The 15,646-nt window shown below is 44.2% G+C and overlaps 1 protein-coding gene across 1 annotated transcript in view; it reads left to right on the top strand.

The window, feature by feature from the left end:
- The window catches only part of dnah1 (dynein, axonemal, heavy chain 1), a 697,254-nt gene that overhangs the window by 394,341 nt on the left and 287,267 nt on the right, over positions 1–15,646 (top strand). Inside the window, exon 41 of the mRNA XM_068051405.1 lies at positions 5,321–5,422. Coding sequence (XP_067907506.1) covers positions 5,321–5,422 — 102 coding nt within the window. The remainder of the gene's footprint in view (positions 1–5,320; positions 5,423–15,646) is intronic.

Raw genomic sequence — 15,646 nt, 5'->3', positions numbered from 1 at the left:
AGTCCAATAGAATCAGGCAGGTAGTTCAGGAATCCCTTGGGGTCCCGCTTGCAAATCGGTATTCCATTTTGGAGACTGATGAGGCTGGTTCCTCCAGGGAGTACGGACAGAGCCAAGCTTCTGGCACCACAAGCAGCCTGTCTGCACAGGAAGGGGGAAAGAGAGGAAGAGCAATAGTAATAGGGGATTCTATAGTCAGGGGAACAGATAGGCGCTACTGTGGCCGTCAACATGACTCCAGGATGGTGTGTTGCCTCCTTGGTGCCAGAGTCCGGGATGTCACTGAATGGCTGCAGGGCATCCTGAATGGGGAGGGTGATAAGACAGAGGTCATGGTACATGTTGGGACCAATGACATAGGTAGAAAGAGGGATGAGGTCTTACATCAAGAATTCAGGAGTTAGGCAGCAGACTAAAAAGCAGGACCTCTCGGGTTGTAATCTCTGGATTACTCCCAGTGCCAGGTGCTAGCAAGTATAGAAATAGAAGAATAGCACAGATGAATGCGCGGCTTAAGAGTTGGTGCAGGAGGGAGGGTTTTAGATTCCTGGATCACTGGGACTGTTTCTGGGGAAGGTGGGACCTGTACAAGCGGGACGGTCTACACCTGAACCAGAGAGGGATAACATCCTTGCTGGCGGGTTTGCTGGTGCTGTTGGGAGGAGTTTAAACTAATTTGGCAGGGGGAGGGGATGCAGACTCCTAGCAGAATAGAGACAGAGCTAAACACAGGAAAGCGAACAAGTCAGAGGGAATACAGTGGAAGTAAGTTTCAAGGGAGTAAGACCAGGATGGAAGGCCTCTACTTTAATGCCAGGAGTATTACAGGTAAAACGGATGAGTTAAAGGCAAGGATTGACATGTGGAATTGTGATATAGTAGCCATCACGGAGACATGGTTGAGGGAGGGGCAGGATTGGCAGCTCAATATCCCAGTTTATAGAATCTTCAGGCGAGACAGAGGAGGGGGTAAAAGAGGAGGGGTATTGCAATATTAGTTAAGGAATCAGTTACTGCAGTAATGAGAGATGATATCTTGGAGGGGGCATCAAATGAAGCTTTATGGGTAGAGTTTAGGAATAAAAAAGGGACAGCCACATTGCTAGGTGTTTATTATAGACTCCCAGATAGTCAGCGGGAAATTGAGGAGCAAATATGTGCGCAATTCGCAGAGGTGTGTAAAAATAATAATAGGGTAATTATATTAGGTGATTTAAAATTTCCCAACATTAATTGGGATACTCATCGTGTTAAGGGCTTAGATGGAGTGGAGTTCTTAAAATGTACACAGGAGAACTTTTTAGCTCAATATGTAGAGGATCCAACAAGGGCGGGTGCAGTGCTGGACCTAATTCTGGGGAATGAAGCCAGACAGGTAGTTGATGTGTTGGTGGGGGAGCATTTTGGTGATAGCAACCACAACATGGTACAATTTAAGCTTGTTATGGAGAAAGAAATAGACAAGTTACAAAAAAACGGTTTTGGATTGGGGAGAGCGAATTTTAGTAAAATAAGGCAGGATCTGGCCAAGGTAGACTGGAAAGAGTTACTTGTCGGGAAATCTACAGAACAGCAATGGGGGCCATTCAAAAAGGAAATGGGGAGGGTACAGGCCCAACATGTTCCCTCTAGGGTAACAGGTAGGAGCAACAAGCCCAGAGAACCATGGATGACCAGAAACATTCAGGGTACGATGAGTAGGAAAAGAGAGGCTTTTAGCAAATACAGAGAGAGCAAATCAATGGAAGCATTAGTGGAGTACAGAAAGTGTAGGATGGAGCTTAAGAAAGCAATTAGGAGAGCAAAGAGTGGACATGAGAAAGCTCTGGCTGGTAAAAGTAGGGAAAATCCCAAGATATTCTATAAGTATATCAATGGGAAGAGGGATAACCATGGAAAGAGTAGGACCCATTAGGGACCAAGGGGGAAATCTGTGGGTGGAGCCAGAAGACATTGGTAGGATGTTGAATGAATACTTCACATCTGTCTTCACCCAAGAGAATGAGGAAGTAGATATGGAACTCAGAGAGAGAGACTGTGAGGTTCTTGAGCAAATTGTCACAGGGAGTGACAAGTTATTGGAGGTTTTGGCAGGCTTAAAAGTGGACAAATCTCCAGGTCCGGACGATTTGTGTCCCATAATGCTGTGGGAGGCGAGGGTGGAAATTGCAGGGGCTCTAGCCCAAATTTTTAATTCCTCTCTGGCCACCGGGGAGGTGCCAGAGGACTGGAGAACAGCTAACGTGGTCCTACTATTTAAGAAAGGTTGTAGAGATAAGCCAGGGAACTACAGACCAGTGAGTCTCACGTCAGTGGTAGGGAAATTATTGGAGAAAATTCTGAAGGAGAGAATCTATCACCACTTGGAGAGGCAAAATTTGATTAGGAATAGTCAGCATGGCTTTGTCAGAGGGAGGTCATGCCTAACAAATTTGATTGAATTTTTTGAACATGTGACCAGGTGTGTAGATGAGGGTAGTGCAGTTGATGTAGTTTACATGGATTTCAGCAAAGCCTTTGACTAGGTCCCACATGGGAGACTTATCAAGAAAGCAAATGCCATGGGATACAGGGTAACTTGATAATGTGGATTCAAAATTGGCTTCGCTGTAGGAGACAGAGAATGATGACAGACAGCTGTTTTCGTGACTGGAAGCCAGTGTCCAGTGGCGTACCACAGGGATCTGTGCTGGGTCCCCTATTGTTTGTCATTTACATAAATGACATAGATGACTATGTGGGGGGTAGGATCAGTAAGTTCGCGGATGACACAAAAGTTGGCTGAGTGGTTAACAGTGAGGTTGAGTGTCTTGGGTTACAGGAAGATATAGACGGATGGTCAAATGGGCAGAAAATTGGCAGATGGAATTTAACCCTGAAAAGTGTGAAATGATACACTTTGGAAGGAGTAATCTGACATGGAAGTATTCAATGAATGGCCTGACACTGGGAAGTTCCGAGGAACAAAGGGACCTTGGCGTGTTTGTCCATAGATCTCTGAAGGCAGAAGGGCAGGTTAATAGGGTGGTGTAAAATGGCATATGAGGCACTTGCCTTTATCAATCGAGGCATAGATTACAAAAGCGGGGAGGTCATGTTGGAGTTGTATAGAACTTTGATAAGGCCACAGCTGGAGTACAGTGTGCAATTCTGGTCGCCACATTATAGGAAGGATGTGATTGCACTGGAGGGGGTGCAGAGGCGATTCACCAGGATGGTGCCTGGGATGGAACATTTAAGCTATGAAGAGAGGTTGGATGGAGAGGCTTGGATTGTTTTCGCTGGAGCAGAGAAGACTGAGGGGTGACCTGATCGAGGTCTGGGGCCTTGACAGAAAACTTTGCATCCTCATTGGCTCCAGGTGAAGTCCCAGAGGACTGGAGAATAGCCAATGTTGTTCCTTTCTTTAAGAAGGGTGGTAAGGATAATCCAAGAAATTATAGGCCGGTGAGTCTTACGTCAGTGGTAGGGAAACTATTAGAGAGGATTCTTTGGGACAGGATTTACTCCCATTTGGAAACAAACGAACTTATTAGCGAGAGACAGCATGGTTTTGTGAAGGGGAGGTCGTGTCTTACTAATTTGATTGAGTTTTTTGAGGAAGTGACGAAAATGATTGATGAGGGAAGGGCGGTGGATGTTGTTTATTTGGACTTTAGTAAAGCCTTTGACAAGGTCCCGCATGGCAGACTGGTGCAAAAGGTGAAGTCACAGGGGATTGGAGGTGAGCTGGCAAGATGGATACAGAACTGGCTCAGTCACAGAAGACAGAGGGTAACAGTGGATGGGTGTTTTTCTGAATGGAGGAATGTGACTAGTGGTGTTCCGCAGGGATCAGTGCTGGGACCTTTGCTGTTTGTAGTATATCTAAATGATTTGGAGGAAAACGTAGCTGGTCTGATTAGTAAGTTTGCGGACGACACAAAGGTTGGTGGAGTTGTGGATAATGATGAGGATTGTCAGAGGATACAGCAGGATATAGATCGGTTGGAGACTTGGGCGGAGAAATGGCAGATGGAGTTTAATCCGGACAAATGTGAGGTAATGCATTTTGGAAGGTCTAATGCAGGTGGGAAGTATACAGTAAATGGCAGAACCCTTAGGAGTATTGACAGGCAGAGAGATCTGGGCGTACAGGTCCACAGGTCATTGAAAGTGGCAACGCAGGTGGATAAGGTAGTCAAGATGGCATACGGCATGCTTGCCTTCATCGGTCGGGGCATAGAGTATAAAAATTGGCATGTCATGTTGCAGCTGCACAGAACCTTATTTCGGCCACACTTAGAATATTGCGTGCAATTCTGGTCGCCACACTACCAGAAGGACGTGGAGGCTTTGGAGAGGGTACAGAGGAGGTTTACCAGGATGTTGCCTGGTCTGGAGGGCATTAGCTATGAGGAGAGGTTGGAAAAACTCGGATTATTTTCACTAGAACAACGGAGGTGGAGGGGCGACATGATAGAGGTTTACAAAGTTATGAGCGGCATGGACAGAGTGGATAGTAAGAAGCTTTTTCCCAGGGTGGAAGAGTCAGTTACTAGGGGACAGAGGTTTAAGGTGCGAGGGGCAAAGTTTAGAGGGGATATGCGAGGCAAGTTTTTTACACAGAGGGTGGTGAGTGCCTGGAACTTGCTGCCAGGGGAGGTGGTGGAAGCAGATACGATAGCGACGTTTAAGAGACATCTTGACAAATATATGAATAGGAAGGGAATAGAGGGATATGGGCCCCGGAAGTGCAGAAGGTGTTAGTTTAGGCAGGCATCAAGATCGGCGCAGGCTTAGAGGGCCGAATGGCCTGTTCCTGTGCTGTACTGTTCTTTGTTCTTTGTTCTTTGAGGTGTACAAGATTATGAGGGGCATGGACAGGGTGGGTAGGGAGCAGCTGTTCCCCTTAGTTAAAGGATCAGTTACTTGGAGACACAAGTTTACGGTGAGGGGCAGGAGGTTTAAGGGGGATTTGAGGAAGAACTTTTTTACCCAGAGGGTGGTGACAGTCTGGAATGCCCTGCTTGGGAGGGTGGTAGAGGCGGGTTGCCTCACATCCTTTAAAAAGTACCTAGATGAGCACTTGGCACGTCATAACATTCAAGGCTGTGGGCCAAGTGCTGGCAAATGGGATTAGGTAGACAGGTCAAGTGGCTTTAATGCATCAGTGCAGACTTGATGGGCCAAAGGACCTCTTCTGCACTGTATTATTCTGTGATTTTGTGAAGATAATTATCACAAACACTTGTTAATCACTCCTTTGTGACTTACCTTTTGCATTGTACAAAATCAAACGCCGAAGTTAATAATCTATAACCCACTCTTCCTGTGCTAGATTGCTGTTTCTTTCCCTGACAATGGGCTGGTGTATGATTACCAATTGGATGATGCTGGATTCAGCAGCACAAGTCACGAGGAGGAGGAAACCGAGAGAAAAGTAAGTAAATTGACGGGGCTGTGCTATCAGAAACTTCAATGCTTGAACTGATCTACTTGGATAACCTAATGATTTTTTTATTCCAATATATTGTTAAATGAGTCCCTTGAAAGCACTTACTCAGTGGATCAAACTGGATGTGAATAAAAATGTCACAACAGCCCAAAGAGCCTGTCACTCATCTATGGACATTTTTTATTAAAAACACAGCAAGCAACATACACCCGCATGACCATTATGCTATACACAAACTTTCTGAATCCCATTATAGACTCAAATTTCTAGATATCTGATAATCTTGTAGGCTTCCATTCTTCTCTATATAATGTACCTGAATCCTTCTATTACATTCCAGCTTGTGTCACTTCTTAGCGTCCATTAGTCTATATGTAAACTGCCTGAGCCACTTGATCAAGCAGTTGCCAATCTAAAAAATATTATAACAACTATAATAAATAATGCATACTTGATCTCAGGACCTATTGTTAACATTCAACCGTTAGTCAACCTCCTTCCTTCTCGGGTTCACAACAGTACGCACTAGACTTGATGGTGGAGTATATGGAATAGACTTGATTGATATCCAGAATAAGTGATTGACCCAACTAGACAGAGAATGATTTTATGTCTCTCGTTCTATCTTTCAAGCCCTCTGCAGATCTTTTGATAACCATGCCCCTTTAATCACCATACTTTGCCTACATCAAATGTACATGTTACAGATAAGACCTCATGATATATCTATTTCAGAATCCTTTGAAAACAGTCTATTCGTGTAAACAGTGTAGTTATTTGCTCCAAAGCTGCTTCCTGCAAACAAGACTTCCTGACTTGACTATTCTTGAATACTATGAAGATGAAGCTTTATTAACTGTTATATTTTTGTACTATAGTTTATGATTCCCTCTTACTATGTTTATTACCTTGGGCACTAAAGTTGCACATTAATCACTTCTGGCTGATTTCATTATTCTGACTTATTTCCTTGCACAAGCACTTTTCAGATATAACAGTAAGATACCAAAAGCAGAAAGCAAGCAATGCTTCCCTCTCATAACTGATGAAAGGTCATCCATCTGAAACATTAACCTTATATCTCTCTCCAGATGATGCCTTACCTACTGAGTATTTCCAGTACTTCTTGTTCTTATATAACACTCCAGGATGTCCAACACCTATTTAGATTACTTTCCCTACAGAGAGTTTAAAGGGAAAGGCCAGATGAGACCAAAATCCATGTTAACAGTTAAATATAACTTCTTTTAGACACCAGATTATTTGTAAACAATGACTTTGGAGATTAACTAAGGGCTCATTTCTTAAGTGGACATTCCCTGGGAACATCTCACCCACAGACCGTGCATATCAGGAAATCCTGGTGTGCTGCCCACAATTTTCCACACATTGAAATTTCTGTCAGAAGCGAGTACTTGGAAAATTGGACCCGTAGTGTTTAATATTTTTGAGTCCGCCATTTGAATAAAATATATTTTCTTGCCTCTCTTTCTTTCAGTTCTTCTGCAGCACAAACTGTGACGAGACTGGAAAGAGTGCTGCTCGCAGGCCTTTGCTAATGTCATTTTATGGCCAGCTTCTAGAGGGTCTCATGAGAATGATGACCCCCGTGACTAGTGGCACTGTTATACTCCATTACCTTTTTTTCCTTCACGGGATGTGAGTGTCACTAGCAAGGCCAGAATTTATTGCCCATCCCTAATTGCCCTTGAGAAAGTGGTGGTGAGCTGCCTTCAGGAACTGCTGCAATCTATCTGGTCTAGGTATTCCCCCCAGCACTGTTAGGAAGGGAGTTCCAGGACTTTGACCCAGCAAAAGTGAAGAAAGGACAATATTGTTCAAATCAGAATGGCATGTGGCTTGGAGGGGTACTTGCCGTGGTGGTGTTCCCATGCATCTGCTGCCTTTGCCTTCTAGGGTGGTAAAGGTCGCAAGTTTGGAAGGTGCTTTCGAAGGACGCTTGGTGAGTTGTTGCAGTGCATCTTTTAGGTGGTGCACACTGCTGCCACTGTGCGTTGGTGGTGGAGGGAGTGAATCTTTTGAGGAGGTGGATGGGGTGACGATCAAGCCAGCTGCTTTGTCCTGGATGGTGTCAAGCTTCTTGAATGTTGTTGGAGCTGTACTCATCCAGGCAAGTGAAGAGTATTCCAAAACACTCCTGACTTGTGCATTGTAAATGGTGTACAGGCTTTGGAGAGTCAGAAAGTGAGTTACTTACTGCAAAATCCCCAGCCTTTTACTTGTTCTTGTAGCCAAAGTGTTTATAAGGCTGGTCCAGTTAAGATTCTTCAGTTTAATGGTAACCCCAAGGATGTTGATGGTGGGGGATTAGGCAATGGTAATGTCATTGAATGTCAAGGGGAGATGGTTAGATTCTCTCTTTTTGAAGATGGTCATTGCCTGGCATTTATGTGGTACAAATGTTACTTGCCACTTATTAGCCCAAGCCTGAATGTTGCACAGGTCTTGCTGCATACAGGCATGGACTCTTTCAGTATTTGAAGAGTTACAAATGCAACTGAGCACTGTGCAGTCATCAGCAAACATCCCCACTTCTGACTTTTTGCTGGAGGGAAGGTCATTGATGCAGCAGCTGAAGATGGTTGGGCCTAGGACACCACCCTGATGAACTCTTGCAGCGATGTCCTTGGGCTTAGATGATTGGCCTTCAACAAACTCAACCATCTTCCTTTGTGCTTGGTATGACTCCAACCAATGGAGAGTTTTCCCCTTGATTCCCATTGACTTCAATTTTGCTACGACCCCTTGATGCCACACTCACTAAAATGCTGCCTTAATGTCAAGGGCAGTCACTCTCACCTCACCACTTAAATTCAGCTCTTTTGTCCATGTTTGGACCAAGGCTGTAATGAGATCTGGAGCCTGGTGACCCTGGCGGAACCCAAGCTAAGCATTGACAGCCAGCTGTATTGAATTACACTACTGGTTCCATATCATGACAAGAGACGAAGCACACATGTATGGTAACCCGCTGACTAGCACCCAAATATCAGCAAAGGACCACCAGGACAAATGGCTATTTGCCGATCTTACAAAAAATTACAGAAGTCTTATGAAATGTTTGCAAGCAGACTGTAACTTGTTGACATTCCCTTATACAGCAGCTGGTGCAAAGCAAAAGCATCCAGCTCTCCTCCAAACCTCCCTTCACAACCTAAGATCAAGATCAAGATCAGATAGTTGCTGCGCTGTAAATCGTGGAGAGTTTTCTGTGTTATCTTTGGAGCTTTAAGCTGCTACTTTTGCAGAAAAAGTGACTTCCAAATGTGTCTAAATTGAAGCATTGTCTGAATTTTAGCATCAGTCAGATGAGAATGTGAGACATAGTGATAAATAATAAATAAAATCAACAATAAGCATCAGGTAGCTGCAGTGAAAATATAGAAATGGGAGAGGCCTCATTAGTTTTGAACAGCTTATTTCTCGCAGCTCAGACAGGGTAGGAGATTGCACATTGTTATCAGTATGCTGTGCCTACTATTACGACCAAGGGGGGGGGCGGGGGGTGTTAATGTAATCCCACTACTCCGCAGCTCATAGCATATCAAATAAAGTTTCCCACCTACCGAAGAATATCCAAATTAAACTACTAATGAGAAAAATCTATATATATGAAAAAACACTTATTTCCTTAACCCTCATGCAAACACTTGTACATTCAAAAAAAAACACTGTTAACCGGAGAAAAAGGATTTTTGGTTTACAGCTATTTCTGAGGAATAGAAGGAATAATAAAAATAAATGAGTTTATCACATTCTGGTAGGATGTTTTCGGTATGGTGAGGTGGCCCAGAGTCGAATAGTCTGATGCCACTCGAAGTCTCCAGGAGAGGCTGATGAACAGTCTGTGATGGGTAGGCTTTCAAGGCAATTTGTCTGCAGCAGGCATCACACAGGTCTTTCAGCACGGGTGCAGCAACCAGTCTGCTTGGGTTTTTAAAACAGCACTCTAGCAATAGAAGCTTTCTTGAGATTTCAGGATCTCCAAAAAACACAGGAGGCAACAGGAACCACTCTAGATGCAGGAATTCTGGAGCCAAAGGAATCTGCCCCCTTTCAAATGCAGGATTCCTTTTCAAGAGATGCAACTCTTCTTCACAGAGAGAGATTACACTTTTCTGGGTCTTCCTTGTTCCAGGCAGGTCAAAGCAAGATTTTAAATGCTTTGCCATTTGTCCAATTCACAGGGTTTTTAAAGGGTCCAAGGTGAAATAAGAACCTTCCTGAACATTGTCACATGTCCAGATACAGTGTCTCCCCCGTCATTCAAAAGCTGCTATGAAGAAAGGTCAAACCCCTTTAGTTTCCTTGAAATTGATGGCTTTCCTGATGTTGTACAAGTTCAACTTCCTTTCAAAGCACCCATAAAGTTCATCTTTTGTTCTGAACTTCCTTTCAAAACATTGCATAAATTCCAACTATTTGCCAGTGTCCTAGTCTGCTGAAAATCCTTTTGTTCAGTTTTTTTAAAACACACAGAAGTCCAAGATTTTAGTACAAATTATAACACATTCCCCCTTGGTGAAATGAAACACGACTCTTGAATGCATTTCATTACAATGTAGAGCAGAAATTGAAAACACCTTAAACATGTTTTCACACTCATGCCCCTCCCCCATTAACTCTACTAGTAAACACAGTTTTGCTTTGCATCATCTTTACGCATGTAACTCAACAAAGTTAAATTCGTGATGAAGCATCTGCGATAACATTATTTTTCCTGAAATGTATACAATCTTCAAGTGATTTGACTGTAACAATAAACTTCTGAATATTCTGGTATTTTGTGTTTTAAATTTTTTTCATAAAGGTTCTCCCAATCAGCCAATTGCAGCCTTCCAAACATAGTCTCCCAGATGTTTCATGTGTTCACTTTGTGCTAGGGGCTTGGATGGGGCAGAATTTGTAAGGAGCATCCAGGAGGGCTTCTTGAAACAATACGTAGATAGTCCAACTAGGGATGGGGCCGTACTGGACCTAGTATTGGGGAATGAACCCGGCCAGGTGGTCGAAGTTTCAGTAGGGGTGCATTTCGGGAATAGTGACCATAATTCCATAGGTTTTAAGGTACTCGTGGATAAGGATAAGAGTAGTCCTCGGGTGAAACTGCTAAATTGGGGGAAGGCTAATTATAACAATATTAGGCAGGAACTGAAGAATTTAGATTGGGGGCGGCTGTTTGAGGGTAAATCAACATCTGACATGTGGGAGTCTTTCAAACGTCAGTTGATTAGAATCCAGGACCAGCATGTTCCTGTGAGGAAGAAGGATAAATTTGGCAAGTTTCAGGAACCTTGGATAACGCGGGATATTGTGAGCCTCGTCAAAAAGAAAAAGAAAGCATTCGTAATGGCCGAAAGGCTAGGAACAGACGAATCCCTTGAGGAATATAAAGACAGTAGGAAGGAAATTAAGCAAGGAGTCAGGAGGGCTAAAAGGGGTTATGAAAAGTCATTGGCAAACAGGATTAAGGAAAATCCCAAGGCTTTTTATACGTATATAAAGAGCAAGAGGGTAACCAGGGAAAGGGTTGGCCCACTCAAGGACAGAGAAGGGAATCTATGTGTGGAGCCAGAGGAAATGGGCGAGGTACTAAATGAGTACTTTGCATCAGTATTCACCAAGGAGAAGGACTTGGTGGATGTTGAGCCTAGGGAAGGGAATGTAGATAGTCTCAGTCATCTCATTATCAAAAAGGAGGAGGTGTTGGGTGCCTTGCAAAGCATTAAGGTAGATAAGTCCCCAGGGCCTGATGGGATCGACCCCAGAATACTGAGGGAGGCAAGGGAAGAAATTGCTGGGGCCTTGACAGAAATCTATGCATCCTCGTTGGCTACAGGTGAGGTCCCAGAGGACTGGAGAATAGCCAATGTTGTTCCTTTGTTTAAGAAGGGTAGCAAAGTTAATCCAGGAAATTATAGGCCGGTGAGCCTTACGTCAGTGGTAGGGACATTATTAGAGAGGATTCTTCGGGACAGGATTTACTCCCATTTGGAAACAAATGGACTTATTAGCGAGAGTCAGCATGGTTTTGTGAAGGGGAGGTCGTGTCTCACTAATTTGATTGAGTTTTTTGAGGAAGTGACGAAGATGATTGATGAAGGAAGGGCAGTGGATGTTATCTATATGGACTTCAGCAAAGCCTTTGACAAGGTCCCTCATGGCAGACTGGTACAAAAGGTGAAGTCACATGGGATCATAGGGGAGCTGGCAAGATGGATACAGAACTGGCTCGGTCACAGAAGACAGAGGGTAGCAGAATGGAGGGATGTGACTAGTGGTGTTCCGCAGGGATCAGTGCTGGGACCTTTGCTGTTTGTAGTATATATAAATGATTTGGAAGAAAATGTAGCTGGTCTGATTAGTAAGTTTGCGGACGACACAAAGGTTGGTGGAGTTGCGGATAATGATGAGGATTGTCAGAGGATACAGCAGGATAAGGATCGGTTGGAGACTTGGGCGGAGAAATGGCAGATGGAGTTTAATCTGGACAAATGTGAGGTAATGCATTTTGGAAGGTCTAATGCAGGTGGGAAGTATACAGTAAATGGCAGAACCCTTAGGAGTATTGACAGGCAGAGAGATCTGGGCGTACAGGTCCACAGGTCATTGAAAGTGACAACGCAGGTGGATAAGGTAGTCAAGAAGGCATACGGCATGCTTGCCTTCATCGGTCGGGGCATAGAGTATAAAAATAGGCAAGTCATGCTGCAGCTGTACAGAACCTTAGTTCGGCCACACTTAGAATATTGCGTGCAATTCTGTTCGCCACACTACCAGAAGGACGTGGAGGCTTTGGAGAGGGTACAGAAGAGGTTTACCAGGAGGTTGCCTGGTCTGGTGGGCATTAGCTATGAGGAGAGGTTGGATAAACCCGGATTGTTTTCACTGGATCGACGGAGGTGGAGGGGCGACATGATAGAGGTTTACAAAGTTATGAGCGGCATGGACAGAGTGGATAGTCAGAAGCTTTTTCCCAGGGTGGAAGAGTCAGTTACTAGGGGACATAGATTTAAGGTGCGAGGGGCAAAGTTTAGAGGGGATGTGCGAGGCAAGTTCTTTACACAGAGGGTGGTGAGTGCCTGGAACTTGTTGCCGGGGGAGGTGGTGGAAGCAGGTATCATAGAGACGTTTAAGAGGCATCTTGACAAATACATGAATAGGATGGGAATAAAGGGATACGGACCCCGGAAGTGCAGAAGGTGTTAGTTTAGGCAGGCATCAAGATCGGCGCAGGCTTGGAGGGCTGAATGGCCTGTTCCTGTGCAGAGAATGGTGAGCCTGTGGAATTCGCTACCACAGAAAGCAGTTGAGGCCAAAACATTGAATGTTTTCAAAAAGGAGTTAGATATAGCTCTTCGGTCTAAAGGCATCAAAGGGTATGGGGTGAAAGCCGGAACAGGCTACTGAGTTGGATGATCAGCCATGATCATAATGAATGGCAGAGCAGACTTGAAGGGCCGAATAGCCTACTCCTGCTCCTATTTTCTATGTTTCTATGTTTTTATGCCTATACTGGTTTATCCTCCTCCCTGCGATAATATTGCTTAAACATATTGATATGACACAGCTGATTCTTTTTCCGGCGATCTGGGGTGTCAATCTAGTAGTTTACCTTACCCACTCTTTTGACCACTTTATACGGACCACTGAATCGTGCTTTTAATGATTCACCCTGTAAATGTAATAATACTAATACCTCATCCCCGGTTGAAAAGCTCGGGTCTTTGCGTTTCTGTCTGCCCATTTTTTCATAGTGGTTTGAGATGCTTTAAGGTGTCCTGAGCCACGTTGCAAGCGTTCATGAGCCTTTCCCAGAGCATGGATACATAGTCCAGTACCAAAGATTCATTCTTTTGTTCTAAGAACCTGTCTTTGATGAGTTTCGAGGACCTCTTATTTCACGTCCATAAACTAATTCGAAAGGACTAAAACCTGTAGACTGATTTGACAAATCTCGAGTAGCATTTAAAAGAAAGTCTAGCCCTTTATCCCAATCATGGGGATATTCGTGACAGTAGGCTCTAATTATTGTTTTGAGAGTTTGATAGTATCTTTCTAAAACTCCCTGCGTCTGTGGGTGATATGCTGAAGATTCTAACTGTTTGATACCCAAATTACCCATGAATTCTTGAAATATCTTAGACATGAAATTAGAAACTTGATCCGATTGAAGTGGTAATCCATACCTCGCAAAGAATTGGGTTAACATCTCTACTACTACTTTAGCGGTAATTGTCCTCAAGGGAATGGCTTCTGGAAATCGAGTAGCCATATCCATGATAGTAAGTATATACTGGTGTCCTGTTTTTGTTTTGGCAAGGGTCCTACAAATCTGCCAATACCCTACTAAATGGCTCCTCAATCGCTGGTATGGAAATTAGCGGTGCTGGTTTTATGGTAGGTTGCAGTTTTCCCACCATTTAACATTATTTTTATTCATTCATGGGATGTGGGCGTCGCTGGCTAGGCCAGCATTTATTACCCATCCCTAATTGCCCTTGAGAAGGTGGTGGTGAGCTGCCTTCTTGAACCGCTGAAGTCCATGTGAGGTAGGTATACCCACAGTGCTGTTTGGAAGGGAGTTCCAGAATTTTGACCCAGAGACAGCGAAGGAACAGCGATATAGTTCCAAGTCAGGATGGTGTGTGACTTGGAGGGGAACTTGCAGGTGGTCGTGTTTCCAAGCATTTGCTGCCCTTGTCCTTCTAGTTAGTAGAGGTCGTGGATTTGGAAGGTGCTGTCTAAGGAGCCTTGGTGTATTGCTGCAGTGCATCTTGTAGGTGGTACATACTGCTGCCACTGTGCGTCAGCAGTGGAGGGAGTGAATGTTTGTGGATAAGCTGCTTTGTCCTGGATGGCGTTGAGCTTCTTGAGTGTTGTTGGAGCTGCACCCATCCAGGCAAGTGGAGAGTATTCCATCAAATTCCTGACTTGTACCTTGTAGCTGGTGGACAGGCTTTGAGGAGTCAGGAGGTGAGTTACTCGCCACAGGATTCCTAACCTCTGACCTGGTCTTGTACCCATGGTATTTATATGACTACTCCAGTTCAGTTTCTGGTCAGTTGTAACCCCTAGGATGTTGATAGTGGGGGATTCAGCGATGGTCATGTCATTGAATGTCAAAGGGAGATGGTTAGATTCTCTCTTGTTGGAGATGGTACACACTGCTGCCACTGTGGATCAGTGGTGAAGGAGTGAATGTTGAAGGTGGTGGATGTGGTGCCAATCAAGCAGGTTGTTTTATCCTGGATGGTATCAAGCTTTTTGAGTATTGTTGGAGCTGCGCCCATCCAGGCAAGTCGACAGTATTCCATCACACTCCTGACTTGTGCCTTGTAGATGATGGACAGGCTTTGGGGAGTCAGGAGGTGAGTTACTCGCCGCAGAATTCCCAGCCTCTGACCTGCTCTTGTAGCCACAGTATTTAAGAGGCTGGTCTAGTTCAGTTTCTGGTCAATGGTAACCCTCAGGATGTTGATAGTGAGAGATTCAACGATGGTTATGCCATTGAACACCAAGGGCAGATGGTTATATTCTGTCTTGTTTGAGATGGTCATTGGATGGCACTTGTGTGGCGCAAATGTTACTTACGAACTTATGAATTAGGAGCAGGAGTAGGCCACTCGACCCTTCAAGCCTGCTCTGCCATTCAATAAGCTCATGGCTGAACTGATTAATACACATTTCCATCTACCCCTGATAACCTTCCAGCCCCTTGCTTATCAAGAATCTATCTATCTCTACTTTAAAAATATTCCCTCAGAGAGAAAAAATTTCTCCTCATCTCTGTTTTAAATGGGCGACCTCTTATTTTTAAACAGTGACCCTTAGTTCTAGATTCTCCCACAAGGGGAAACATCCTTTCCACTTCCACCCTGTCAGGACCCCTCAGGATCTTCTTTGTTTCAATCAAGTTGCCTCTTACACGTCTAAATTCCAGTGGATACAAGCCTAGCCTGTCCAATCTTTCCTCCATAGACAGCCTGTCCATTCCAGGTATTAGTCTAGTAAACCTTCTCTGTACTGCCTCCAAAGCATTTACATCCTTCCTTAAATAAGGAGACTAGTACTGTACACAGTACTCCAGATGTGGTCTCACCAATGCCCTGTATAGCTGAAGCATAACCTCCCTAGTTTTGTATTCAATTTCCCTTGCAATAAATGATAACATTCTGTTAGCTTTCC

This window comes from Heterodontus francisci, chromosome 19 (assembly GCF_036365525.1).
Source record: "Heterodontus francisci isolate sHetFra1 chromosome 19, sHetFra1.hap1, whole genome shotgun sequence".
NCBI classification, from domain to species: Eukaryota; Metazoa; Chordata; class Chondrichthyes; order Heterodontiformes; family Heterodontidae; genus Heterodontus; species Heterodontus francisci.
This window is presented reverse-complemented; position numbering and strand designations above follow the sequence as displayed.